General features: G+C 39.6%; 1 protein-coding gene across 7 annotated transcripts in view; it reads right to left on the reverse strand.

Annotated features, from left to right (window-relative positions):
* Positions 1–7155: 7155 nt before the first annotated feature.
* HMG20A (high mobility group 20A) overlaps positions 7156–26381 on the reverse strand; it is a 52097-nt gene continuing 32871 nt past the window's right edge. For 4 of the 7 annotated variants that reach the window (XM_035899310.1, XM_035899312.1, XM_035899313.1 and 1 more), the window contains 4 exons: positions 21936–22011; positions 20850–21065; positions 20037–20180; positions 8829–17672 (listed from right to left, as the gene is read on the reverse strand). In XM_035899310.1, the coding sequence (XP_035755203.1) occupies positions 20044–20180; positions 20850–21065; positions 21936–22011 (429 nt within the window). In that variant the 3' untranslated portion in view covers positions 8829–17672; positions 20037–20043. Of the gene's footprint in view, positions 7167–8828; positions 17673–18885; positions 18997–20036; positions 20181–20849; positions 21066–21935; positions 22012–26381 lie in introns of those variants that run through there. The other 3 variants (XR_004842643.1, XR_004842644.1, XM_035899314.1) reach the window with 3 other exon arrangements.

The following is a 26381-nucleotide window of genomic DNA, read 5'->3' on the forward strand; positions in this document are numbered from 1 at the left end:
TTCAGCAGCGGTCCCACATTACCCCTGGTCTTACGTTTACTGCTGACATACTTGAAGAAGCCCTTCTTGTTATCCTTGATGTCCTTTGCCAGACTTAGTTCCAGGTGAACCTTGGCCTTTCTAGTTGCTTCCCTACATGCTCTGGCAGCATTCCTGTATGCCTCCCAAGTGGCCTGACCCTCTTTCCACATTCCATGGAGCTTACTCTTTTCTTTGAGTTTCACTAGGAGCTCCTTGTTCATCCATGCAGGCCTCTTACCTCGTTTACTTGATTTCCTACGCACAGGGATGCACCGGTCCTGAGCACAGAGGAAGAGCTGCTTAAACAGAAGCCAGCTCTCCTGGACTCCCCTACCTTCGAGAGCCATAGCCCATGGAATTCTTCCAAGTAGGTCCCTGAGGAGGCCAAAGTTTGCTCTCCTAAAGTCCAGTGTGGCAGTCCTACTTGTTGTTCTGCTTCCACCTCTCAGAATCCGGAACTCCACCATCTCGTGGTCACTGCAGCCAAGCCTGCCCCCTACCTTCACATCCTCAACCAGTTCTTCTTTATTTGCCAGCACAAGATCCAGTAGCGCTCCATTTCTTGTTGGCTCCTCCACCACCTGGGTCAGAAAGTTATCATCAATGTTTTTCAGGAACCTCCTGGACTGTGCGCACCTTGCCGTGTGGTCCTTCCAGTTGATATCCGGATAGTTGAAGTCTCCCATAAGAACCAGGGCCTGCGATTGTGAGGCTACATTTAGCTGTCTATAGAAGGCCTCATCCACTTCCTCATCCTGATTGGGTGGCCTATAGTAAACACCCACCACAGTGTCACCCATGCTAGCCTGCCCCTTAATTTTTACCCACAAGCTTTCAACTTGTTCTTCATTCGCTCCCAGGTAGAGTTCTATACATTCCAGTTGCTCTTTTACATAAAGAGCACCTAATCAAATTGTTCAGCAAATTAACAAACACAGACATAGAGAAAGATACTCCTGGATTAAGGAGCAAATTATGATTAGTGCAGGTATAATTGCCTTGGAAACTCTCCACATTTTCAGTCAGGCCAAGGACTGGCTAGTAACGTGTTCAGGCAAGCATGTATTTCTCCTCATGAAAGATAAGCCCCAAACACTTGATTAAGAGCAGTCTGAAGACACAGGAATGTATGAGCACTGCATCTTTGATCCCAGGAGAAACTGACCTCCGGCAGTTTGGTAAGCTTCAGACACACACTAAGATGTCTTTAGGGCATTCTCTAGTTAATATGCTACACTAATAGAGTCTATTTGATTATTTGAATAAATCTTACTGTTTAATAAATCACTTAACATAGGACTGAACTCATTTAGGTATTGACTAGTTAAACTACCTGGCAAACAAATAATATCCGGGCAAGTAAGAGTGTTACTTCTCCAGGTTCCTCAGTTCCCAATCCTTCCAGTGCCAGATACACCTGCTGTCTCCCTGGAAAGCTGTCCCATTATATCATTGCAGCACACACTAACTCCAAAGGTCTCAGAAGGCTACGCTGCTCTTATTTGGTAGCCATATGCCATGAGCCCACAGAGAAGACCCTACTGTAATCTCAAGAGCATATAATGCTGCCATCCAACATTATAGTATCCCACTCAGCACAGGATGACCTCCTTTCCAGCACATCACCGAACACCCCCTCCGCTGCTGTCAGATGTCACGCACACTCACTTGTGCTCTTGCTACGTGTCTGTCTGCCTTCAGGAAAAATCCAAGCATCAATTCAGAGGTAGAGCTGGAAGCCTGAAAACACACATCTACCTTTTCATGAATTAGCAGCACCAGGCACAACCCACAGGCGTGGGGAACCAGCAAAAAATTGTGTACAGTCAGGTCAGCTCCCATAGTCCTGCTAGGGACTCCTCCTTTTTGTTTCCCTGATCCTCTCTTCCCTCCCTAGCACCAAACCAGGACCTGGACACATGAGCAGACATAGGCTTCCCTCTGATGCAGCAGCTACCTTATAAATTATACAGCAAATTAAAATTACTTTATCACAGTGATAACACCATCATCTGCAGTATTTATGGGTTAATAAATTGTGTCCATGAATGACTATGTGCTGACTCATTAACTAAGCTGCAAGTGAGAGCCGTTCATCTCTTCCACAATACCCTGAAAACCAGCGTCCCTCTCTCTGCCAGGGAATTCATTTTTATTTTCCCTGCTTTGGAGAGGGGAGTGGGAGGGGGGAGAAGGAGGGAATTATTTCCTCTTGCTCGCTTCCCGCATTAGTAAAGCCCTGGAGGTTATTTAAATGGTAACTTCAAAGGAGGTATATGATCACTCTGTTTACTGCTGTAGGAGTCTCATTTTACACTCAGATTTAAAAGCCTCTCTGACTCAGAGGCAAACAGCATCACTTACAGGCTTTGGAGCTTCACAGATACAGCCAGCTCAGGTGCAAGGGACCAGGAGGAAAGGGAGAAACAGAGAAAGGATTTTTATTTTTTTTTAAACCAGGGAATGTTGGACAGGAGGGATTTTCAGGGATATAACTTACTGGGTTCTATAGGGAGCGATAGGGAATGGTTCCCTGTGAATAAAGAGCCTAACTGCTCCAACTGGGGAGTAAGAGGCTGTTTGGTCTTTAGAACAGTAAGGGAAAGGAATTATGAAGAGCTCTTCTAAGCACAGACAGTTACAGAGGTAAGAAAACCAGAGATCCTCATGTATTAAGCCTCCTGCACACTTATCCACCCTGTCTTTTCACCAAGTCTTGAGGCTAGTGAGTATTAGCTGCAATTCATTCATTCCATCACCCCCTCCTCCTGGGGATGGCTGTGGGTCAGGCAATAAGTTACCTTGGTAAGGCTTGTGAAGCAGATTCACTAATACAGAAGGAAGTTTAAAAAAAAAAAAAAATGCTCCTGTCACTTGGAGTGGAAGCTGCATTTGTGATGAGACTTTGTTCTCCTAAGCACTGATTTCTCAGTCTGACATTACAGGCAGATTTGGAAGGGAGATGAGATTTAAAAATAAAGCCTTAACTACAGCCTAGACCACTTCCCACCATTTTCACAGCTGCACCTGGCTTTGGTCACCAAGAACCTACCACTTACGTGAAATTCAATTTGTTAGTTTTAATAATAATGTTTATACGTGTAGTGTTTGGGGTTTTTTTCCTGGAAGCAGAGCTCTACCAGGAAAAGCTTCTCTCCTCCATCTCTGCTTGAGCAACTTGAGCACATGGAAGAGGCAGGCAAGATCAAAGAAACCATCTCCCTGGAGAACCCGAGGGTAGATTTGTAAATGTATGTGCTTCTGCAATTAGGCACATGGACTTGCCCCTAAAACTCAAGCTGGTCAAACCTGACTATGAATTTTCAACTAAATCTATGCATTTTTTCCCACAGGCATAACTAAAATGGCATCTTCTGACAGAAAGCCATTTTGACAAATTTTCTGATACATTCTCCCTAATACTGCCTACAGCAGGAAGCAGCAAGATTACATGGTAGAAATATCACCTTGCGGGAGAAATGAGCTCCAGGTAGTGCCAGCACTTACATATGGTTGAATATAACTGCTCCAAGCATATTTCAACTTCTGTCTCCATCAGGCTGACAAATTATTGCATATACATTCATTTGATACAAAGAAAGTGGGCTCTTTGAAGGATTTTTTTTTCCTCCTCTGAAAAAAAGACAGTTGCTTTAATTAGAATCTACTGGCTAAAAGCCTTTTTTTGGAGCAATTGCATCAATTCTGTTCCATTAGCCACCATATGAAGCCAGATTAGGAAATAACTTGATACATAGCTGAAAAAAGAAAGTAAATGAGAACAGTATAACAACACCCTCTGCCTAGAAGCAATCAAGCATCCAATAGTATTGCAAGGGGGGGTTGTGAAGAATGCATACCCTTATTTATGTATTTCATTCTTTTTCAAATGATTGCAGAGTATATGAAAGCACAGGACCGACAGCAATAGCGAAAGCTTTCAGAAGAGGTCATGAGCCGTGGCGAACATGTCTAGAGAAGACAAGACACGTATCTCTGCAAGCTCTAGTGATAACCCTCCACCCTAACAGCTGGTCCTCCCTGTAGTACCAAAGCACCCACTCCAGACACCCAACAAGCATGTATCAGATGTTTGCCCTCTCCCAAGTTCATCAAGAACAGCTACTCAAATAACCCCAGTCTCTCAAGGCAAAATTGTATTATCAGTTCCACCTGCACCTCCACCATTTCAGTCAATACATTGAAAGGTTCACAGGAGATAAAAATTCTGCTCAAGTCCTGAATAATTAGAGCTTGCAGGTGACAATGGCTGGGCCTTCAAAGTGTTCTGAAAGATACCAACAAGACAGTATGGACACACTGAACAATAATGTACTGTTTTTGCAAAATCTTTCCATCACAGACTTTATTCAGACAGATGGGAGGGCTGTCCTCTGTGTAAGGCTCTGTTCTAGAAGCTCAGAGATGAAAAAAAAAATGTAAATTCAACAAGTGAATATTCATAAGATAACTTCACTAGCCTATTTTATATTTACAAGTCTTTGCTTGAGAACATACCTCCCAAAACCAGACATTTAAACTAATGAACCATCCAGACTGACACTAGCTCTGAACCTTCTCATCACAGCAGCTCAGCAAACAACGGCTCTTGGGAGATCTGGGCTGATGGGAACCTTTCCCTCATGGGCAGCAACTGAGCCAGCTCCACTTCTACCAGTGAAGCCTAAACCTGATCTGTTTTATCCTGTTCTCTCCTCTTCTCCCAAGGTCACATCATATTAATAAAACAAGATTTCTCACCAGTGGCTTCCCCCTTACGTAGGGGAGAAGAGGTAGGAAAAGGTAATTTTGACTAACTAGTTTTCTTCTGTACACAGCTCCATCCTCCCAGCATGATGACCAGCTCCTAAATACAGTCCAAGTTTCCTGGCAGTACCACTGCTTCCTTAGCTGAAGCAGCACTCAGGATTCACACCTCTCCAGTTAAACCCCTTGTAGAAGCCTGTCATTTGTTTGAAATCTTCAAAAAAGCAGCAGAAACACACTTCACCCCGATCTAAGTGAGGAGCAAGACTGAAATTCAGAAGACATTAAATAGTCCATTGAAAAGAAGACACAGATTGTGGAGTAGGGAGCAGTTAGGATCCTGAGAAACAAATTTCTGCAATGGTATTATTTACTATGCAGTCTCTGTAGACAATAAACCCAGACAGGGCTCATTAGTATGCTAAAAATCAGTTTCTAAACTGATCCAGTTAAATTATGTAAGACTGTATGGATACTGATTTTAACATTGGATCATTTCATTTTATCAATGCATCCACACCAAAATTAAGTCTTTTAACGTAAATACATATCCAGGCAGATTTCACCTTTATGCTTAAGAGTCCTTAAAAATCACACTTTCATTATATTGATAACTTCTGGCTAGGTGAACAAGCCCAGTCAAAAGGTTATTTCTGGCTCCCACACTGAGCCATGTCATTCATTCTCTTTTATCCACTATACCTTCCTGATGCATTTTCTGACTACTATGCCACGCCAACAACACAAGGACTGTTTTCAGAAGACTACACAAGACCTTTGCCACCTCCTTGTATAGATATCATTTCTGCTTGCATTCTTAAATGCCAGAGCTTGAGAAAGAATAATGAAAATAAGATTCAGCTGCAATATTTGTACTATTTTAGGCAGCACATCTCAAACAGAAAAAAGATATCACAAGTCTACCTTAAGTAATAATAAAAAAGCCAACAAGACATCACTACTTCCAATCCCTAATCCTCTTAAAGATGTCCAAAACTATTATTGGAGGTAGATGATTTAACAGAATAATGCCTATAGATTCCTACTCAGATGACAGCTATATTGCCTGGGCACTGCTGACACAGGCTAAGTCATAGCCCCTTTTTCAGGCAGCTCTCAGTCTAAATGGATGATGTTTGCTCTTCATTTGCACAATGAAGAACTGAAGCAGAGAAAAACAAATGGCATGTCCAAGAACTCTGCCTACATCAGTTCTTTCCTCATACTCATCACTGAAGTATCCAAGTACCTTTTACTAGTACGTTGACCAGACATGAGACAGAAAAAAGTATCTGTCACACACAAGGTCTATTGGAACCTGGAAACGGAACCTGGAAACGGAACCTATATGATCTGGATCCAGGCTCAGTCCTCCCACTTCACCCTGAGGACACCTTCCTCTCAAAAGATCTCCTGTGATTTGAAAAAGCATTGGCCCTGGATAATGAAATACTGGATTCAGGGAATATACTACTAGAGAACCTCAGAATCTAATTGAAATTTCCTGTCATTAAAAAATGTAGTGGCAGTGATGGAAAGTAATAAAAGTGTTTCTTTAAGTGACCGGACTGACATTTTTGTGATTTGAAACTCTCTCATTGCTAGGATTTTAAAGTGCAGATATTTTATCATCAGATTGGAACCCAACTGGTAAGTATCAATGTTATGAGAAACTCAGCAGAGAAACAGTGACCCCATTATATGTGAAAGAGCATTGCTATTTTAGCCAAAGAAATTTACGATTTTTCAATCTTGTCTTGCATTGCAAGAGTTCCTCTGATTTTTCTTAGGAGAAAGCCCACGCAGATTCCTCTGTGAAGCTGTACTGCAAGATTGGAGATACTGGATGAGTCTAGGAAAAGCTGCAGAGCCAGTTTCAGCTTCCCTACAGACTGATAGTCCATAACCACATATATAATTGCTGAGGACTGCAGATGAAATCCTGGCTCCAGCAAATTCAGTGACTAAATTTTCAGTAATTTCAAGGGGGCCAAAACTTTCCTGTGAAGCTTTGGCTCCACAAAACAATTCATCTAGTTGTGAAGTACCTACTACTAGATCAAAAAAGTCAAAACCACAAGACAACAAACTGAACTGAGACAAAAAGCTGATACTTCATATTAGTTTGGGCACAGGCGTGCTCCATAAGAGTTTCTGGTGAAGTTAATGCTGTCTGTCCTCTATAACCAGCATAAACACCACATAATGTGTTCAGGCTAGTTCAACAGAAGTGACATTGTGTCTCATTCACATTAAACACACACCGCCTAGTAATTTAGCAACATCCAAATGGTTTTTAATGTTCATGAAACCGTTGTCTGTGCTCTTACCACAAAGATGTTTTCAGACCACCTGTGTAAGAAGACTGAACAATTCAGCTTTGTGTCCTAAGGCATGGATGTTGATCTATGCCATCCTCCCTCACAGAACAGCTGCATCTGAGAAAAGTCTTTTTATAAAGTCTGTCACACTGCACAGTCAGTCAGCTTTAAGTTGATTTTTGTTCTTTGTCTTTGATTTCCCCTCTGTCTTTGTTCTGCTGGTGCTTCAGCATTAGAGGAAGCCATTTTCTTTAACATTATCACTGTATTGGGCTGTAATTCACTGGAGGTTCTGCTACAACATCATTGAACTCAACTACCAAAGAGCCTCATTAGTAAAAACTGACTTCAGAATCCACCATTATCCTTACGCTTCTCTGTACTGCCAAGAACATTTGACATATCTTTTCTTGTTGTATGGGACTGAATCAGAACAAAACAACATAGGAAAAACAAAACCAGAGTATGAGAAGCCTTGGTAGATGGTAGTTTACAGCATAATTTAATTAAAATTGAAGGCCTAGACAGCAATTATCCATGAAATACCATGTGACACGCAGTGTTGGCTGGTTGGTACCAAAGCAAAATTGCATCTGTGTAACAGTCACTTCCTAAGGAGGATCTTTGAATACTTATGCAGTCACTTCCATGGAAGCTTAGACAATGTCAACAGGATTCAGAGAGATGGAGAAAGCACCAAATGAGTGACTCCGTACAAACCAAAGAGCAGACTCCAGCAGTGAAGAGTCATAGGGGAGGCCAGGACTGAAGATGAGAAGGGACAAAGATTAAGTCAGAGTTGGGATATATTGAAGAAGATGTAAAAACCACATCCTGCCTGTGGTTCTGCCCATGAAAACCTGCACAAATCAAAGGGTGCATTAGTCAAAGATGGGATACTAGATTTGGAAACAGACCAGACACAGTACATATATATTTATTTCCTGAAAGAAGGGAAATAACCCTCAAACTCAAAGCAGAACTACCAGAAAAAGAGATGCAAGAGAAGTGACGAGAAAATATAAACATCAGAATAAGGTAAGCATGTCCAGGCATCATTGTCAAGCTCAGCAGGCACGTTACAGAGTATACCTACACTTCATCTGGCTTCAAATTGTTCCTTTTGCAGGCAATAAAATTACTGCACAAATCCCAGAGAATAAACTGAGTTAACACCCCATTAAATACAACAGACTTTCAATTCAAGGCAAGGATGTACCCAGATTAAGCTACCCCTGCACAAGCTGTCCCATGGGTAATATACATCAGTTCTACTGACTTACTGTCTAAAAAAGAAAAAAAAAAAAAAAAAAAAAAGGAAAAAAACCTGAGATGCTTGGGAGTGAATTCTATTAGGAGGAATTTCTACAAGGTAAGGTTCTACAAGAAAGGATACATTCTTTGAAGCATGCTTAAATGCACAACGTATTCCTCCATAAACATTCTTTCTACAGTTGAATGCATACCCCAAGGGAGAAATTTGTTATTTTGTGTATTTTCTTTTATCAGTAAAATAATCTTACTCCCCCTTCCCCCCCCCCGCCCGATTAAGCAGTTTTGATTTTATACCTTCACTTTGTTTTGTCAGTATGTGGCTTGGAAACTGGTACCAGAGAGAACGGCACTGTTGCTGGGTTGATTTGTTGCCCCCATTTCACAGAAGACAAGATAATTTAAAACATTTATTTCCATAGTTTTGCTGTTTCTAAACACTTCAGCTGCAGTAGTTGTGGGCCCCTTCCAAATTCACTACTCCTCCAATGACATTCATTGAGAAAAAATTTCTCTATAGGAAAAATCTTCGCTGGCAGAGACACTTAGTTGATTTTAGCTGGTTTTAAGCTGAAACAGCACAAAGGAAGAGGGCAAGAGAGGGAAAGGCAGGCAGGACAGGAAAACATACAGATAAAGGCAACAGCATGAAGCCAGGAGTTAGGTTTAGATTGTCATGTATTTACTGACAACTTTAGATGCTGAAAAGGGGATAGTTCTCTATAGCCTGTGCCCCCCCATAATTTCAGCGTACAGTTTCATGAAACAGTGAGCCAAAGTGCAAGCAAGATACCTCCAGAAAGGAGTTCCTGCCTCTCCCTTCTCTCTGATCCTCTGCTTACTTTGCACAAACCCTAGTGCTTGCCAGAGCTCAGCCAATTCACAAAACACAGCAAACTTTCAGGAAGAAAAGAGCTGGGTAGTTTTCTACTATTTTGATGAGTTAGTGAAGCTCACAGTTGGGCAGGGATGCTCTTGGCTGGAGTAAGATCATAGTGAAGCAGCTACCACCATGCTATATACACTCTAGCTCCAGAGAGCTAGCAGTGCTGTTTAAGTGTGAAGCTGTTCCAGGTTCCCAAACTGAAAGCCAGCTCTGAAAAGGCACAGTACTATGTAAATACCAACAGTTGCAAAGCTTCCATTATGTGGATTTATGTATTCACAGTTCCTGCTAGTTAGGAAGCTAGAGAAGTCAGCTGTGCTGATTTTATGTATCAGCCAACACAGATTCAGCTTTAGCCAACTAGAAACCCTTATCACAGCCATTCCTTGCTGTCAGAACACCACCTTCAAAGACATGCAAACCGAGTTCATGTTTTATTTGCCATACCAGCATTTCCTTGTAACACAAGAATGCTTGCTGTACCACTTCTACCCTCACCAGCCCTCAAAGCACAGTAGGAAAAGGATAATGTATCTGCATGAAACAAAGAAATAAAATAATTATAAAAAAAAAAACCACTACAAAAAAAGCACTCCCATCTGCCTAGAATGAAGCCAGGGAATTCACTTAAAATTCCACATGCAGAAGCTCTCTGGCTCTGGCTCCCAGTAACAGGCTTTTTCACTCTCATTTTGAGATACCAAGATTTTTCATTAGAGGGCACTGTTTCCCCCAGTAGAAAATGGATTCTTTTCCTTATGTGGGCAGATACTTCAGACATCTGGAAATGCACATTTATCACGTAACTGTGAAGTCCTGAAACTAGGGTGCAGCTGGAATTCCATTTTCACATTTGCTACTTTTTCTGCTCAAAAGCACTTCAAGAATGTACGGAATTTTCAGGTCTGAATCCAAACTTTCTCAGCCTAGAAACTCAACCATTTCTGCACTGGCAGAAGGTGAACATTAACCTCAAGAATAAATGCTAATTCTATTCCCGTATCCACTTACTCCTGCTGCCCTTACCCTACAAAGTCCTGTAATGGATTTTTAATGGGGTGAGGGTAGAAGGACCTTTTCTGGAAAAAAAATGGGTTGTAAACAGTATTTGACTCTCTGCATTTACATATGCCAGGGCCACTCGTTATTAATGCTAGTAAGCAGAAAAATGACACCCTTCCTTCCAGCATATCAAGTTCATAGCATATGCTGGAAAGCCACATGCCGGTATACAGCTGTGTTTCTTCTAAAGGAGCAGATGCTCTACTTCTGTAGAAGTGTTTTAAAAGAACTGCAGTCTTTTGAGGACAATGTCAACACCCTCCATAATCATACTTACACACAAGGAAAACAGCATGTGCACTGCTGTTTCAGAGCATATACAGCATTTGTGCTAGAAAAGCTACAGTCCTTTCTGGGAAAGGCATTAGATTAATTTTCCAGAGCTTTTCACTCTCCTGGACTCAGCCACCCCACTGTCTTACACTTCTGATAAACTTCCTGCATCTTTTCCCCCAGTCCAAACAGTTTACTTCTCTTCCTCCAATATTAAAAAAACAAAAACAACCTGGGCAGGAATTTGAAGTGTCATAGCAGAAAAGAAACTTCCTCTGAGAAGAGTTAGAATACTAGTACAGTTTTAACATCCATTTTGAAGGGTGAGGGGCTGAAACAGTATGTTTACAGGCCTAAAATTTCAGCTTGGGATTTCTCTGCAAGTGTCCTGGGATTAAGCAATATTATTTCAAATAAATTACATGAGGGAATTATCTTTTGACTAACACTGGAACAGATTTAATAAAACTAAAACTGCTGATATGAGATAGGAAGAGAAATCCCATGGTACTATTACTCCAGATTGAAAACCAGACCTCTTTCTGATTCCCAGACAGCCAGGTATTTGGTTGATGTGAGTATCATTCTTGTACTCAATTCAAGGAAGCCAGACGGATATCTGGCAGCCAAGGATTTGGACAGGCAGACTATATGTAAGTATTTAGAATCCAAATTTATAAACAAAAAGATCAGATGGACTTCACTACACAGACATACTTCTAGGGAAAAGTGAGAATGCCTTTCACCCTCCAGAGCATAAGTGACCAAAGCTACAGACCTGTAAACAGCAGTATTTAACAACTTTAGGAGATGAACCATTTCATCAACAGGAATAGAGAAAGCAGAGGATCTTAGAATCCTCTTATATCTTAGAATAACTTGCATAAATTCAATAATATACACACCATTATGGTTTAATATCAACAAGACCAAATTTTTCAACCATGCTGTGCCAGCGTAAGCGCAGGGCCAGCTATGGGGCCAGGGTAAATCAGCACCAGAACCCTGTTGCCAGGCCTGAGCAGATAAGCACATAAGGAATTAATTCTAACGAATTGTCTAAGTATTTATGCTTACAATATTCAAATTAAACATATGCATGTGAGTAAGTCTGGAAGAGTACCCTGCTTTCATTCTTCATAATTCCCTTTACTTACTTTTCTTAAAGCTTTATTCTATAAACAGTAGCACTTGTGACCAGCTGGAATCTTTTCCAGTTATCAGCAGCAGAATCAAGGTTTTCTGTTTATTAAAACCAGAGAGCTTCTCAACTCTTTAATCAAAACTTTCCTTTCCACATGCCAGAAGCAACCTGCCTAACAAATTAACAGGATGTACCAATACTGACACTTTCTTGAAGAACCTTGTATTTCCTTTTACCTTTACCTTTTCTTTTAATATTGCAAAAATAATTTGTCCCATATTGCTATTATCAACTGCTGGAGCCCCCAGCAGGCCCCTTCAGAATCCCATTGTAGTATTTATAATGTTAAAAAAAGAACATGTTATCTTCCCCTAAAACATGCAAGCTAGGGCAGATGTTTTGCTACATAAAACAGTTTCTGATATCAGTGAATTATTGACATACACTTGTAGGGGAGGACGGGGGCTTAATTTCTGATGACACAAACCTGGATATAAAGATACAGCGTAAAGGAGATGAAGGAAAAGGAGCATTCTAAGTTGAGCAACATGCAATAGCTTCAAATCCCATTAATGGGTTAACTGGGTACACTGTTTCATTACTTTCTTAAATGCATTCTCATTAAATAAGTATTTCCAGATTTTTTTGAAGAACACATGCTTCCTCGGGCTTTTTGTTTCAAGATGTGCTTTATTATTTTTTATTTCTGATCTATAGCACTGATGTGCAATTAATTTGGGGAGTCAACTTTTATGAGTGTAAGTCAGTCAACTTAGTGGCACCATTCACAAGCAGAAAGCTGACCTCATGCTTCAGCACTTCAGGATCAGGACCTAAACCCCTAGTCTAACTATTTTCGCATGATCCAATTCTCCACTCAACTGAACAAGCAATCCCTTCTCCTACGTTGTTTTTCTATTTCTCCATCTCTATGCAGATCTTTTCAAATATTACTTCAGCTCTTCATGAAGTAATTAACAGAATTGATGGCATTTCAGTACTAGGTTTTCCTTATTAGGATACGCATACAAATAAAATCTGGATAGTTTAAAATAAACATTGATTTTCAAAGCTAGAGAGCTGTCTGAACACTGTGTTGTGGCTGCAAACAGACACAATAAACCAGTCCTTATACTGGGGTGAAACATAAGTCAAAGATAGAAAATGAGAGAACAGATCATTCATTCCATCTCCTGCCCAACATAACTTTGAAATAGAGGTGACACACTGGCCATAGTTCAGTAATACCTGCCATCAGCAGCACACCTCTCTTCTCCAAGGTGTTTCTCTAAGTTAGAAAACCTCAGAGTAGCAAGCCACATGTTTTCATGTCTAGTATGATTTGCACAGCCACCTTTTCCTTTTGCTGCCCTCCAAAAATTGTGCTTAGATATACCCTAGCTGCATTTGCTTGTCATTACTTTGGAACAAATATTCAAAAAGTTGCATTGCACAGGTCTCCATATGCCAGTAATAATACAGACTTAAGCTTCAAATCTGTGTTCACAAACTCCAATTTTTAAAACACAAACCATCAGTGTCTACACATTAAGTGATAAGAAACAAACCCCCAGAGCAGAAGAATTATAGGTTTATTGATATAACCCATAAATCAGTTTATATAAATGTTATTCCTTGTATTACATAACAGATGTAGATGCTTCACCACATACCAAAATGGTACAATACACACAAAATCCAAAGATTTTGCAATTAAGATGGCAAATCATGAATATACTCAAAAACGTTAAAGTTAAAAAACCCCTCAATAATACAAGCAATGAGAAAGAAAGCAGCAGCAAAACTATTCATGGTTCACAAGCAGAAAAATTCTATGGTGGAAGTAGACGATAGGCCTGAGCATACTCCTGACTCTGAAGGATACAACTGAACTGAAGCAAAAGATTAAAAAAAGACCCAATATCAGATTCCAAATACATTATCAACAGGAACCTGCCTGAGGAAAGAGGAAGTTATCTCTTCCTCATAAAAGAACCCAAAGCCCTCAAATCCCCCTAACTTCCCTTAAATGATTATTAATCAATCATCAGTTCAATTGACCGGCAGCAGAGTAAAGAGGGGGTAACAGACAGAAAAAACCCAGCAGAAATATTATACTACCTTATCTTAAATTGAGCATTATTGACCAACATCTGCTCCTGATGCCATGTACAGCACCACAGGTTAGAAAGGAACCAGATTTTTGTCTTAGAATGAACTTACTGCTGCTTTGCTCTTTTTCCTCCAGGTGTGCACCTGTTTTGCTTTTACCCTCTGCAACTCTGGACTAGCCAGCATCACATGGCTGCTATTCACCTATAGGAGATTTCCCTATATTCCTTCTATTTTTTTATATCTTTGTTATTTCATAGTTGGTGTTTTACAAAATCTCCAAAGCATTCTAAATCTAAATGTGCAGTCTGTCCCAGATAGCAGATAGTGTCTGAACCAAGCCTGTTGATATAAAGAAGGACCAGGCATTAATTTCACTATCAAAATAATGAGATGTGACCACAAAAGTAACATACACACATGGTTGCTTACAGCACGGTGACCTCAGAAAGAGCACCAGTGCAGGCAGAAGTCATCTAAACTCCTCCATGGAGGATCTACATCCAAAGTCCAAATTTCACAAGGCTACAGTCTGGCTCCACACTCAGCAAGCAGAAGGGAAAATACATGATAAAAATCTACAAGGGAAAAACAAGTGGGGGCAATAGGTTTGATACAGAAGGTTCTTACAGGAAGAGAAAATAAATATGATGTTGGGAAATTAGGGAGGACAATGGAAGACAAGGATGTCAAAAAAGGGCTGAGGGAGAGACACAACATTTTTGAAGTTACTCAAGTTGGGGAACACAGATGACAGGAAGGGCCCTGGTAACAGTTAAAACCAAAGATCTCTGAAGTTTGCATCACTATAAATAATAACTATTTCCTTTAGCTTTTTCAGAGGGAGATACACTTAGGATGGAGAGGGGGAAAGGGCACATTACTTCCTTTCAAAGGTTAAAGTGGAGCTGCCAAAATCTCTCAGACAAGAGAGCAACACTAGTAGTAGTTATTTCATGAAAATGCAGTTAAAATTGAATCAGAATGGATTCAATGTTGAACAATTTTAATGAAGCAAGTGTCAAACAAGCACATCAACTTCTTAAAAACAAAGGAACTCCAAAGTTTAATTACAAAAACATTGTACAGAAAACTTGGCATCTCAACAATTCCAAATACATTAATCCAGCAAACGGATTCTGTTTTCATATATTTCTCTTAACATTTCTTTAAGTGACAACAGCATTTTATCCCACTCATCTCCTTGACACCCACTTCGGTTTTTACTTTTTTTTTTGATCAGCCAACACTGAAAAATGTAAACCGAAGTGACACTCAGAAAACACTGGAAAGACAAAATCCATTTTTATAGGGTTAATCAATGTAAATAAGAAGCTTCTTAATGAGACAAAACATCATCTGTCACATCACTGGTGAGCAAGAAGATAGCCTTCCCCCAGATGCTTTAAGATGGGCATACCACTCCCCCTCCTTTCTTCTGGGAAAATGCAAGAGATTTGTCAGCCCCCAACTAATAATATCACCTTAAATTTCCTATCCCGTAACACTTGCATGCTACTCAACAGAATGATGTATTAGCAGTATGCCACGAGCTGATAGCTGCATTGAATTTATGTAAGCAGGGGCAGCCTGCAGCCACCCATACCTTATTTACAGTATGTGTATGTCACTGCCTGGAACTGCATCCTACTATCACATTACATAGCAATTTCTGGAGTCTTTATGGGATATCACTCCATGTATTAGGTAAGATGCCACACACTGAACTTTAGAATTTTGTAAATCAACTTTTGGCGATACAGTGCATTTTGGCCACTTCAGTGAAAGTCAAATATCACCAATTCTAAAAAAACAAGGTGCACACAGGAGATGAGGGTATCAGTGCTTCTTCTGGAGACATTATTAACCTGTAGGATTCCCCCCCCCCCCATATTTGTTATAGCATCCACTAGAAAAGTTCATGCCAACATCAGCTGGTCTCATCCATGCTAAGGAAAATGGAGGTCAATGCAGCAAATTGAAGTTCCTTTTTGTAAAGTCTTGAAAATGAGACTGAAGACAAGAGAAAGGAGTTTCCTCCCTGAAGGAAGACTTGAATTTACATGGAAATCCTTGCTGCTTGGCTACAGCAATAAGCCCATGAGTAAGCAGAGACCTGACATACAAGGTGTTGACCTGGAGATGGCTTCAGGCAAGCAATGAAGTCCATGTGTATAGCGTGGGAAAAGAAGAAACTGCTTTTTAATCTTCAAATACTTGCATTACAGATACACTAAAGGGATGCTGACTGCAATGCACTCCAGTAACCTCCGATTCATAACAGGGAAATCTTAAAAGATTTCTGAAGATGGAGCAAGGAGATTGTCATGTGGAAGAAAGAGCATTTCAACCACTACCATAAAGCCCAGAGATGTCCAACAAGTACTCAACCAAAGTCTGAATTAACAATTTGACAGGAACCAGAGGGCAGCAAATGATTTGCATTAAGTTAGTGCAGACAGTAGGTGCCTTCATCTTTGACAGGAGGTGCAGCGCAGCTCAGCAAGATTGCAGACTCAAGCATGCAGAGTTCTGCTTGATATAAGTGAAAGGCCATTTAGGTCACACTGGAACATAATACTCTGAATGCTATAGGCTCCACAGGCTGTACTTTTAACTGTACAAAAGGTGAAAGCACTTACCGACTGTAATGTAGAATTCTGTGGGCTGCTATGTGGACCTAGCTGCTAATAACCTTCTCTGCTCTAATAAATTCATGCAAAAATACATGTGCTGCTTCCAGGCATATTGCTTCCCAGCACTGTGATTTCAGGAGAGCAGAAAAAATGCAATCCCCCTGCCCATTTCTCTTTTTATAGAATACCACTCTCACCATGAGATCATTCTCTCAAAACCAAGGCAGTAACATTAAATTAGACTGAGCAACATATCAGAGGAAGGGCAAGCTTTGTGGTTTTAGTCTAAAATGGAGATTCCTATTTTCCCTGCTGAGTAGAACTAACATTTCACTTTCTGTCTTGATTATCACTGACCTTTGTGGTAGTAAAATGCTCCACCAAACGTTTTCAAGAGATAACAGGAGACCTTCACAGAAGAACAGGATGCTATGTGCAAGACAGGTGCTTCAAGAGAGGAGGGGGACAGAGGAAGTCTGTCTCATAGTAGAATCAAGTCACAAAGCATCAGCCACAGCCAGTCTCTATCAGGGAGCAAACTCACATTGCAGAAGTTGCCGGCTAACATAAAAAAACAGGATTCTGCTTAAGAAAAGCTTATATAAACACAGCAGGCAGGGTAGGACAAGACAGTGCACCAAGGAAGACTGCCTGTTGTAGCAGAGAACACAAGCGCTGCTATCCAGTAACGCAAGTATCAGATAACAAGATCAAAAGAAGAAAGCTAAAATGGAGGAAGGTAATCCCAACAAGATAAACATGAAAACAAAATAAAAGAGACACTAGAAGACATTAGGCAATATAAGACATTAAAGTTATTACTACAACACATAGGCTGACTTCATTTCACGAACTGCGAGATTTCATCTCCATAGTCAGCCAGTCCACAGAACATATGCACCCTCACACCCAGCAAAATTATTAAGAAACTGAAGATTGCACAAAAGTTGCATGCTTTTAAATGTTTACACAGAGGACAGTTCCAATTGTTTAGTGGGTGGCATCCGTGGCTTCTTAAGACCTTTTAATGCATTGATCTGTTTGTCTTGCTGACAAACCACAAAGGCAGGGACCAGGACAAACCTGCAATTCTGCCTCCCACCCCTAGTCTTTCCCTCATGGCTTCTTATTCCACACTGGCCAAAAAAATTTTGTAAAGCATCCCTGGGTCACGAGACCTGCAGACGAAACAGAAAAATAAGTGTTAGAAGACTACAATCTGCTAGGACTAAACAGGCACTGTGACATTATTTTTTGGATGATTTATCTGAAAACACAATATTAAGAAGTATAGCAAAGAAGCCTGCAGAGACAGAACTGTAACTGAATTCATGTTGCCACCCAAAGAACAGAGTGCTAAATAACAAAAAACTTCCTCTTCTCCCCCATATACTGTTTGCACAAAGAAGTTCTCTTTACCATGCAGTACAGAAAACCAAAAACATTCACTAGTGTAGTCAAATAGTCACCAAATACAGTGTACTAAGCCACCAGAAAACACCTCAGTTCTGTGAAGTACAGTGGTTTCCAAGAGTATTATAACAAATAGATTTTTCTATGAAATTGATCTGTAATGTGTCTCAACCTCAAACAGACTATTTGGTTGATAGAGATTAGATTTAGGAGAATGAATATATTTCATATGCATGTTAATAAAGGGACAATGATAATGACAGTTTATCAGATGCCAGCTGAACCCTTCTATCCAAAGCTTCCCTCTTTTCTAGGGAAGCTCTGCTTTTTTCTACATTTGCATCCAATAAAGCCCAACCTTCTCCCTCTAAGATTTTGTCACAAAATATAATCACTGCCAAGTGAACGTCAGTGTAATTAATAACCCTATGAATTATTTTATCATTATATGCAGTTACATGCATGTCTCTATAATGAAACTAGGTGATTATTAATCACATTTTTAATTGCTTCACACTGTTTAGCTGCTGAAAAGATGGAAGGTATTGATGGCAGGGGAAAGAAGGGAACAGAGTCCTATTTTTCAACTATAAAGTGCAAGTAAGAACTCTAAAGCAAAACTTATTTTTTCCAAATGAATTACAGCTAAATCCAGTTTATCCAAGAAAAAGATATTTGCATTTTTAGGAACACAAAAATTGTTCATCATTTAGGAAATACGAATCCGCCTGACGTAAGAACCAAAGTCTAGATTTCAGTAGCCTTGAGATATGATTTTTCTGGCAAGGTGCTTAAAGGACAAACATCTGTTTCAGGGCCTGGCACACCCTTCTAATAACTGATTGATGAGAAACTGCTTTCCCTCTTATACATTCTGTAAAGCCTCCCCATCCCCTGATTCTCTTTCTGAGCTTGAACACTAATTGAAAACAGTATATGAAAATGAGGAGGTTGATGAGCTACTGAAAAATCCCAGACCTGGATCGACAAGCTGTTCCCTTCATAAATAGCAGCAGTAAAGGCACTTCTTTATTCCGCTGGGAGCTCAGTCATCTCTTAGAACTATAGTCCGTTCCATCTGGCTACCCTCTGGAAGGACAATGATCTTTTAGCTTAAGCCACACTGTAATGGGGAACGTGTAATTAACTGTTCTACACAGTATCACAAAAGGTCAGAATCAGAAAGGACAAAAAGCCCTGTCTTCGTATTTGCAGATGGCACAAGCAGCTTTATTTGCATTTCTAAACACTATTCAAGGCATGTACAGTAGATCTCTACATAATAAACGCCTAAAGAATACAGGTATGTACATAGTTAAAATAGGAGTAGGCTAACTCCTAATGGCTGTCTAGTGCTATGCATCATGGGGGATGTGGGGGAGTAAATGGTGTGGGAAATGCAAGGCAGCACAGTAATGCAGAAAAACTGTTATTTCTTTGTTAATCTGTTCTTCTACTCAGTTCCCTATTATAGTTTTCCAAGCTGTTAAACAGAAGCAAAAATACAGAATCATGAGCTCAGTAATTATCTATGCATAAGCCACATGATCATTAGTATCAGCAAATGCTACATGTAAGCCTGAACCACACACCAGTGCTTCATTTACACATAAACCTTCATAACCAGAAGGTGCTACAGAGCAGGCAGTTGTAGGGTATTTTCAGTCTATGACAGGGTTGAGTTCACCTGTAACCCCTTGAGACAAACAAAATTTCTCTGTGACCATCAGATTCTACAACGAATACAGAATTTTTCAAATTTACTTCACTCAAGAAAGGAACCTTCTTCTAAATTAGTCACCCTGTTCTAAAAAATAAAGATTTTTTTTTTTTTTTTTTTTTACACCATTCTGTCAGTATTCTTATTCACCTTGCACAAATACAATGAATACTAGACCAAACAGCTATTTATGTCTTTATGCAAAAGAACTTGGAGCTAAGGGGAATTTCAGAACCCTTTAATGCTGCTGGATATTTTCAACTCCATTTGACTTTCATTAAGTCAACCTGCTCCTGTGGCTTTGAGGAAGAAAACTTTTTGGTTTACAATATGGTGATCAGCACAAGAATCAGTGTCAGAACAAGTGCCAGAGGTACAGAGTTGATGCAGCCTAAGAGCAAGCACTTACCCAGTCACTAGCGTTCAAGTCTGTTTACCACATCTCGGACTGTGGCTATGAGGTTCTCATTCTCCTGTGGGTTAGCCATAATAATACTGTGCAGCCTATTCATGTACGAATCTATAGTTTCCATCGTGGGTGTTTCCCCGCTACCTATAGTTAACATAGTAAAATGAGCCACAGAATATTTAGATGGACACAGCAACTCCAAAAAGTTAAGACTATGCTAAGGGCAATTTGTGCCAACATGCAAACTGCTACAGGTGATTTTGCCATGCACATCTTGTGACAAGTTCTGTAAAACAATGTCCTAACTCCACGAAGTGAGTAGTTCCAAGGATATCAGGACTAATGAAGCATGGTTTTTCTTTGATTTTGGTCTCATAGTTGATTATAATAAATTCTTTCAGCTGGGCATTCATACTATCTAAAGTGGATTCCCTGGCATCTGACAATACAGACACAGCCTTTCTTTTAACTAAGGAACTTGAGGTCCTATCTTTTCTGTTTAGTAACATTTTCACAAAACAAGTGAAGGAGAGCAAAGACTGAGTGTGTATCTCACTTTATTAGGAAGAGTAAAAGTAGTAAAAAAAAAAAAAAAAAAAAAAAAAAGCCATGTTGAAACAAAGCACTGACACTAAACCTTCCCCTGCATGCATTTCAAGATTTCGTTATCTAATACAACAAAAGCTCAGAAACAGACAAGACCATAGAACTACAACAGCAGGCCATGTGTTGTAAATTCATAACTTTGTATACACATTAGAAGTTAAATTTAACATGTCAGACAGACATAAGTTTAAAAAAAAAAAGTCTTACCCGGTAACGGGACTCCAGCAAAGCTGGTTGTGAGTGCCTGGCGTAAGGTCTCTAGATGCTGTTGCAGCACTGTGTTGCGGCTCCGCTCTTGTATCACGTCTACCTCCAATTTCTCCACTGCAGTACGCATACTCTCAACATGTTTCTGCAGAGCAGCATTCCTCTCCTCAAACTCCATGTTGGATTTACGCAGCTGCCGCAGCTCAGCTTCACGTGCTGTGAATATCAACCCATTCCCATGTAGTCAAAAAACCAATAAAAGACCCTATCTATGATTGGTAGGCAATGAAGCAGAATGTTCCAGAGTGCTCAACTGATGACTACAAATGGTGCAGTTTTGGTTTATATATGAAAAACAATCATATCATGAAGTGTCGATAGTGCCTATAGTAGTACATAAATAGACTTAATTTCTAGAGAGATAGGCAAATTAGAAGACATTCAAAGCATCAGAATGCAAGTGAATAGGGGAATTGATTAGGAAGGAAGACTGTAAGACTGATTTCAGTGCATTCAGTATGACATAGCAGCAGTGGTAGGAGGCCTACAGACAAGTTACTGGTTACAAAAATACATTTCTACTGATCATCAGGAAGAGTATCTGAACCTGAAGTCTGTTCAGTCAAGAAAGACTCCAGGAAATCAGGCAAAAAAATCCTAAACTCTTGGGACATGCAGCTACAAAAAAATCCGAGTAACAGAAAATATATCAGTGGAATCTTCCACATATCTGCAGGGAGGAGGAATACTGCTAACTAGCCTGAACCATCATCATGGTATATCTTAGGTATTTCTTAATCCTCTAGAACAGCAGATCCAGATTGGACTGGCTGGAATAACAGCAAGTGGAGCTTAAACATCAGAAACATTCTCCAAAAAGGATAGTTTTGGAAGACAAAGACAGGAAAAACCGCTGTTGCAGCCACTGTGTTTGTACAGAGGTAAGGTAATATCAGAAACACTGATCAACTATACCGAAGTCATTACTTGAGCTGAGATGGAAGAGTGCAAGGGCTCTTCAGCTCGATAGCACCTGGCAAAAACTTTGCAAAAGCAAGGAGGGTGCCCTGCAAAAGTTTAACTTACCTTTACTGTGATTCAAGAACTCTTCTGTGAAGATTGGGATATCAAAAACAGATCTCTCCTTTGTATCTGCTTCTTTCTATAAAAGAAGGAATAATACTGTTTGTTTTCAGGAATTCATGAAATTGTTTTGATCAAGAAAATAGAAAGAGAAGGGAGACCTAAGAGCTGCATGGATGGCAGACACTTCTAGCTCCTACCAAGAAAGGCCTACGGGTAGGTCTCAGCTTTATAAGATACAGGCTTAATAAAGGCCAAATACCATTATCAGGAAATAACACATAACATACTAAAATATACCCTTTTGCCCTAATGATATTACACATCAGAATCATTCAGGTTTAAAACTATCTGAATTCATTTATATTTTCCACTGGAAAGCATTCCACCATCAACCAACTGACACATTCTGAAATAGTCTATACAGGAATATCAACAAACAGAAGATAAAGCGAGCAAAATGCACAGTAAGCTTCATGGTTCTTTGTCTTTCACTACCAAAGCAAAAAAGAAAACAGCCAGCAAAAAGAACAACTAAAGGAAAAATAAGCAACTTTGCCACAGTGTACCAATTCCACGTGTCTGTTCCAAAGTGGAAGGGATGTGCATTTTGAGCTCCAAAAAAGATGGGAGCCACACAGTGCTTCAAGCAAGCTGCAGTTTTTGAAACATTTAGATGGATGCCTCCACTATTGAAAAGAAAGCATATAAACATGACATGCAAGAGTCTACAGGGAAAACCTAATTACGTATTCTGTAAGATCTTTGAAGGATAAAGGTATAGGTATATTTTGCTGTTAGAAAGCAGTCGTTCACCCTGGTTATGGCAGGTATGCGTTAACGCAAGGGCATCAAGGAACTGACTGCTGTCTCCTGCAAAACCAAACACTGGAGATTTTTTTCACTTTAAGACACAAGAGAAGTTTGACACCTTAAGACAAAGCCTGTAGTCAAGGGTTTCATGTCAACTTTCAGATCTCTTCACCTAATTTCTGATAAAGTTGGTGAACTCAACTATGTGAACTTGAGGCTATTAAAAAAACCCAGAGAATTTCAGGTGCAGAAGATCTGACACCAATTTATACTTTATGACAATAATATGCTTTCTTTATAAAAAAAATTAAAATCAGGAAATGTTCTATAACTTAGTCAAAAAACCTAAAAAACTTAATTTCACTCAAGGAAAAAAAAAACCTACTGTAATATATTTCAGTCACCATTTCTGCATGTCAAAATCAATGGGAGTTAATGCTTGCTTTAAAGCCTGCATTGCTATTGACAAAGCCAATGCAAATTTGGTTTGATAAAATGCAGCAACTACAACCAACCTGTTACTTAATATAGAAACAAAATTAAGCATGAGAGAACATCTGTGGAGAACAAAAGCTTTTCAAACTTCTCAAACACCATGGCTGATAATGTACCAGGAACTCATCCTCCAAAATTATGTAGTGTCAAACATGATTTAGTGCCCAGCAGAAAACCTAAATGTTTAACAGCTGATAAGGAAATTCTGGCACCTGAGCTCAGAATATCATACTGGTGTCTGCCACATAAAGGGGTTAGATGGGGTGAGCTGAATGCCATTTGGCAGTCAACTAAGACAGACAAGACTAGATGGAACTTCAGATATACTGTCTTTACCTGAGGGGACTGTCGATTGATTTGTTTTTAAAGCAAAGGATAAGCTGAGCTTTATTGTCTGGTAGAATTACAGCTGGGAAGCTCTATATTTGCTGAGTAAGCACTCAAAGCTCCCTTGGCTGGAATCAACTGAAGATGCAATAAAAACAGGCAGGACTAGAGGGAGGGGGAACAAACCTTCCCATCTCTGAGAGACACAGTAGGGTGTTTTGCTAATTGCTATTATAGGAAAAAGTCTCAAGAGTATGTACTTAAAAATGAGAAGCCATGTACAGAAGCATACATAATGCAGTCATTTTGTCTGAATGCTCCCTAGATGGCTAGGAAATAATTTCACCCCAAAAATCTAGGATCTCAACATTGATGTGCACTAAGGAATGTTGGCAGTTATGAAGCTTAGTTAACACACTTACAGAACAGCAATCTTAGATGTTCTACTTCACGCTTGCTATTGCTAACTGCATGCAAAGATGCACTGGCTTGGATCATTGCTGGCTCCTAGAGAATAGATGGCGGAGCAGAGGGTACTGTGAAGAGGAGAGGGTATTCTATTTGCAGCCCTAGGATACAGGTTCTTCAGGTAAAACAAAAAAAAACCTAATGGGATTAGATGAAACTGTTCACCTTCTGAAAGGCAACCAAGAAATCCTACTAAACAGAAGAGTGATTGTGAAAACTATCAGCGCTCTTCCATTACAGAATACATTGCTTTGCACATAGAAGATTGTCTTGAGAACTCTGAAGTACTTAAGCCACTCTGAAGTTCACTCAGGTTTAAAATCGTAAGGTTTTGATTACCTTCTACTGAAAAGGCCCAGTCTGTTCAGGGTATGTATCATTTTGTCATCCCTCAAATCAAAAGAGAGCTAAACTTACTGTTTCTATAATTTGCCTTAAATAAGATTGAGATGCTTCCAGAGTGTCAACAAATAATACCATTCTCATCTGGTTATTAAAACTGAGGTTGATCTTTGGAGGTTCCAGAACAAAACAGACTTGAAGTTCTTAGAGACATGGTGAAGTATGGTAAAGAGAAAGCTGAGATTTTGGGGGGGTTTAAGCTCGTCCATGCTTGTATGGTCAGGTGCAAACAATGTAAGGAACAGATATAAGAAATAAAAATTTCATAAATATTCTTCATAAAAAAGACATATTCTCAGAGGAGATAGTTTTCTTCTTGTGTGCTTACACTATGGCAGCCATTTCCCTATCTTCAAAGGTTGTAGATACTACCAGGCAATGCCTAATTTCCCTGATGTGTGCATAAATCTTTGAAATCTTGCCAGTAAGATGTTGTGTAACTGCCTGCATGAAGCTAGACCTACTCTGAAATCAAACAGCTTGAGGGAAGAAGCAATAACAGAACAATGGAGAACAATTAACAATGGTTTGGTCACTGTTGATGACAATTAATAGTTCTAGTGTATATTGCTATAAGTCATATTTATGAAACTTGGATTTGGAAGAAAAATGTTCTCTTTCATGCCCACAGATGAGCTCATTGAGACAGTGTCTCCATGTTTTTCATGGCTATATCTGCTTATTAGAAGTTTCTTCTACCTTCCCAAGCCTCATCCTTTTGTTATTTTTTTAATTATAATTAGTATCTTAACTGTTCATTGCAATACTTTTTGGAGGTCATCTTTATATAAAGTATTTAAAATTAGTTCAACACCAATTCACAGAAACGAAATCACGAACACTTAAATGGAACGAGGGGAGAAGGAAAGGTTTCTTTGATCTCCTGTTCTTATAGTCTCTCAAGAAGTAATTCAATCATACCTACTAATCACAAACACAATAATAGTCAATGTGGATAAAAGAAAGCAGCAAGACAACAAAAAGCTTTAGTCTTGCTTCCAGTAACAATTCGAGTACATACTTCTAAAAGCAACCTAAAGCTTTTCTTCTTGTTCCTTGCCTGTGCAGGATTATAATACTTGACTCTGTTGCAGAAAAGATGTGACAGTATTTCAGGTGATAAGCATGTGGAATTTTATAATATGAAGGTGAAAAATGCAGTGCAAAGGTGCAGGCTTTCAGAAGATGCCTGCCTAACATGTTGCTAGCTCAACTACGCAATAACTACCTGATGAAGCTTAAAAGCTCCACAAGGTATGGAGGACTCCTTTTTAACTGCATCTATGACATGAGATCTCAGCAACAACAGTTTGAGTTAGAAGGAAGAGAAGTAAGACTGAATTTGTAGTTTGCCACCTGTATAATTAAAAGGTTATTTAAAGGTTATGTAAACATCACAGTCAATCTAGAACTTGAAGCCTTCAGTAATCTGTTTTTGTACAATTAAAGACACTTAGATTCAGTGACTACAGAATCAGAAATCCTGGGGAGCATGTACTTCTAAAGATTAATCTTACTGCAAGTACTTCCTTTAAGAGTTAATAAAAAGTTATATCGAAAACATGTTACCAAAGCATTTTCCTGGAATTGAAACTTACTTTCCTTAAAGTAGACAAGAACAGTAGTTGCCTCTCAGCAGCGCATAGCCTTGTCACTATTGTAACGAACACATTAAAAAGCAACTTGATTGCTTTCCCAAGGCAAAAAACCTCACAAAGAAAAACAGATCTTTCAGAAAGGCCTACTGCTTACAAGTGAAGAGGCTGTATATAAACAAGATTTTTCATTGCTTTCTGTTTGCAATTTATTGGTAACCATGAAAGAAGCTCTGTGGCCCTAGGTAATACAACTGGAGAAAGTTTCAGCACTTCAGGGGGAGAGATACCATAGTCAGCTGGGATGCACAAGATTTGTGATATGTCTCATCAACTAAAGCACAGGCAT

The sequence above is a fragment of the Egretta garzetta genome, unplaced genomic scaffold (assembly GCF_000687185.1).
Source record: "Egretta garzetta isolate BGI_Z169 unplaced genomic scaffold, ASM68718v1 scaffold287, whole genome shotgun sequence".
Classification (NCBI taxonomy): domain Eukaryota; kingdom Metazoa; phylum Chordata; class Aves; order Pelecaniformes; family Ardeidae; genus Egretta; species Egretta garzetta.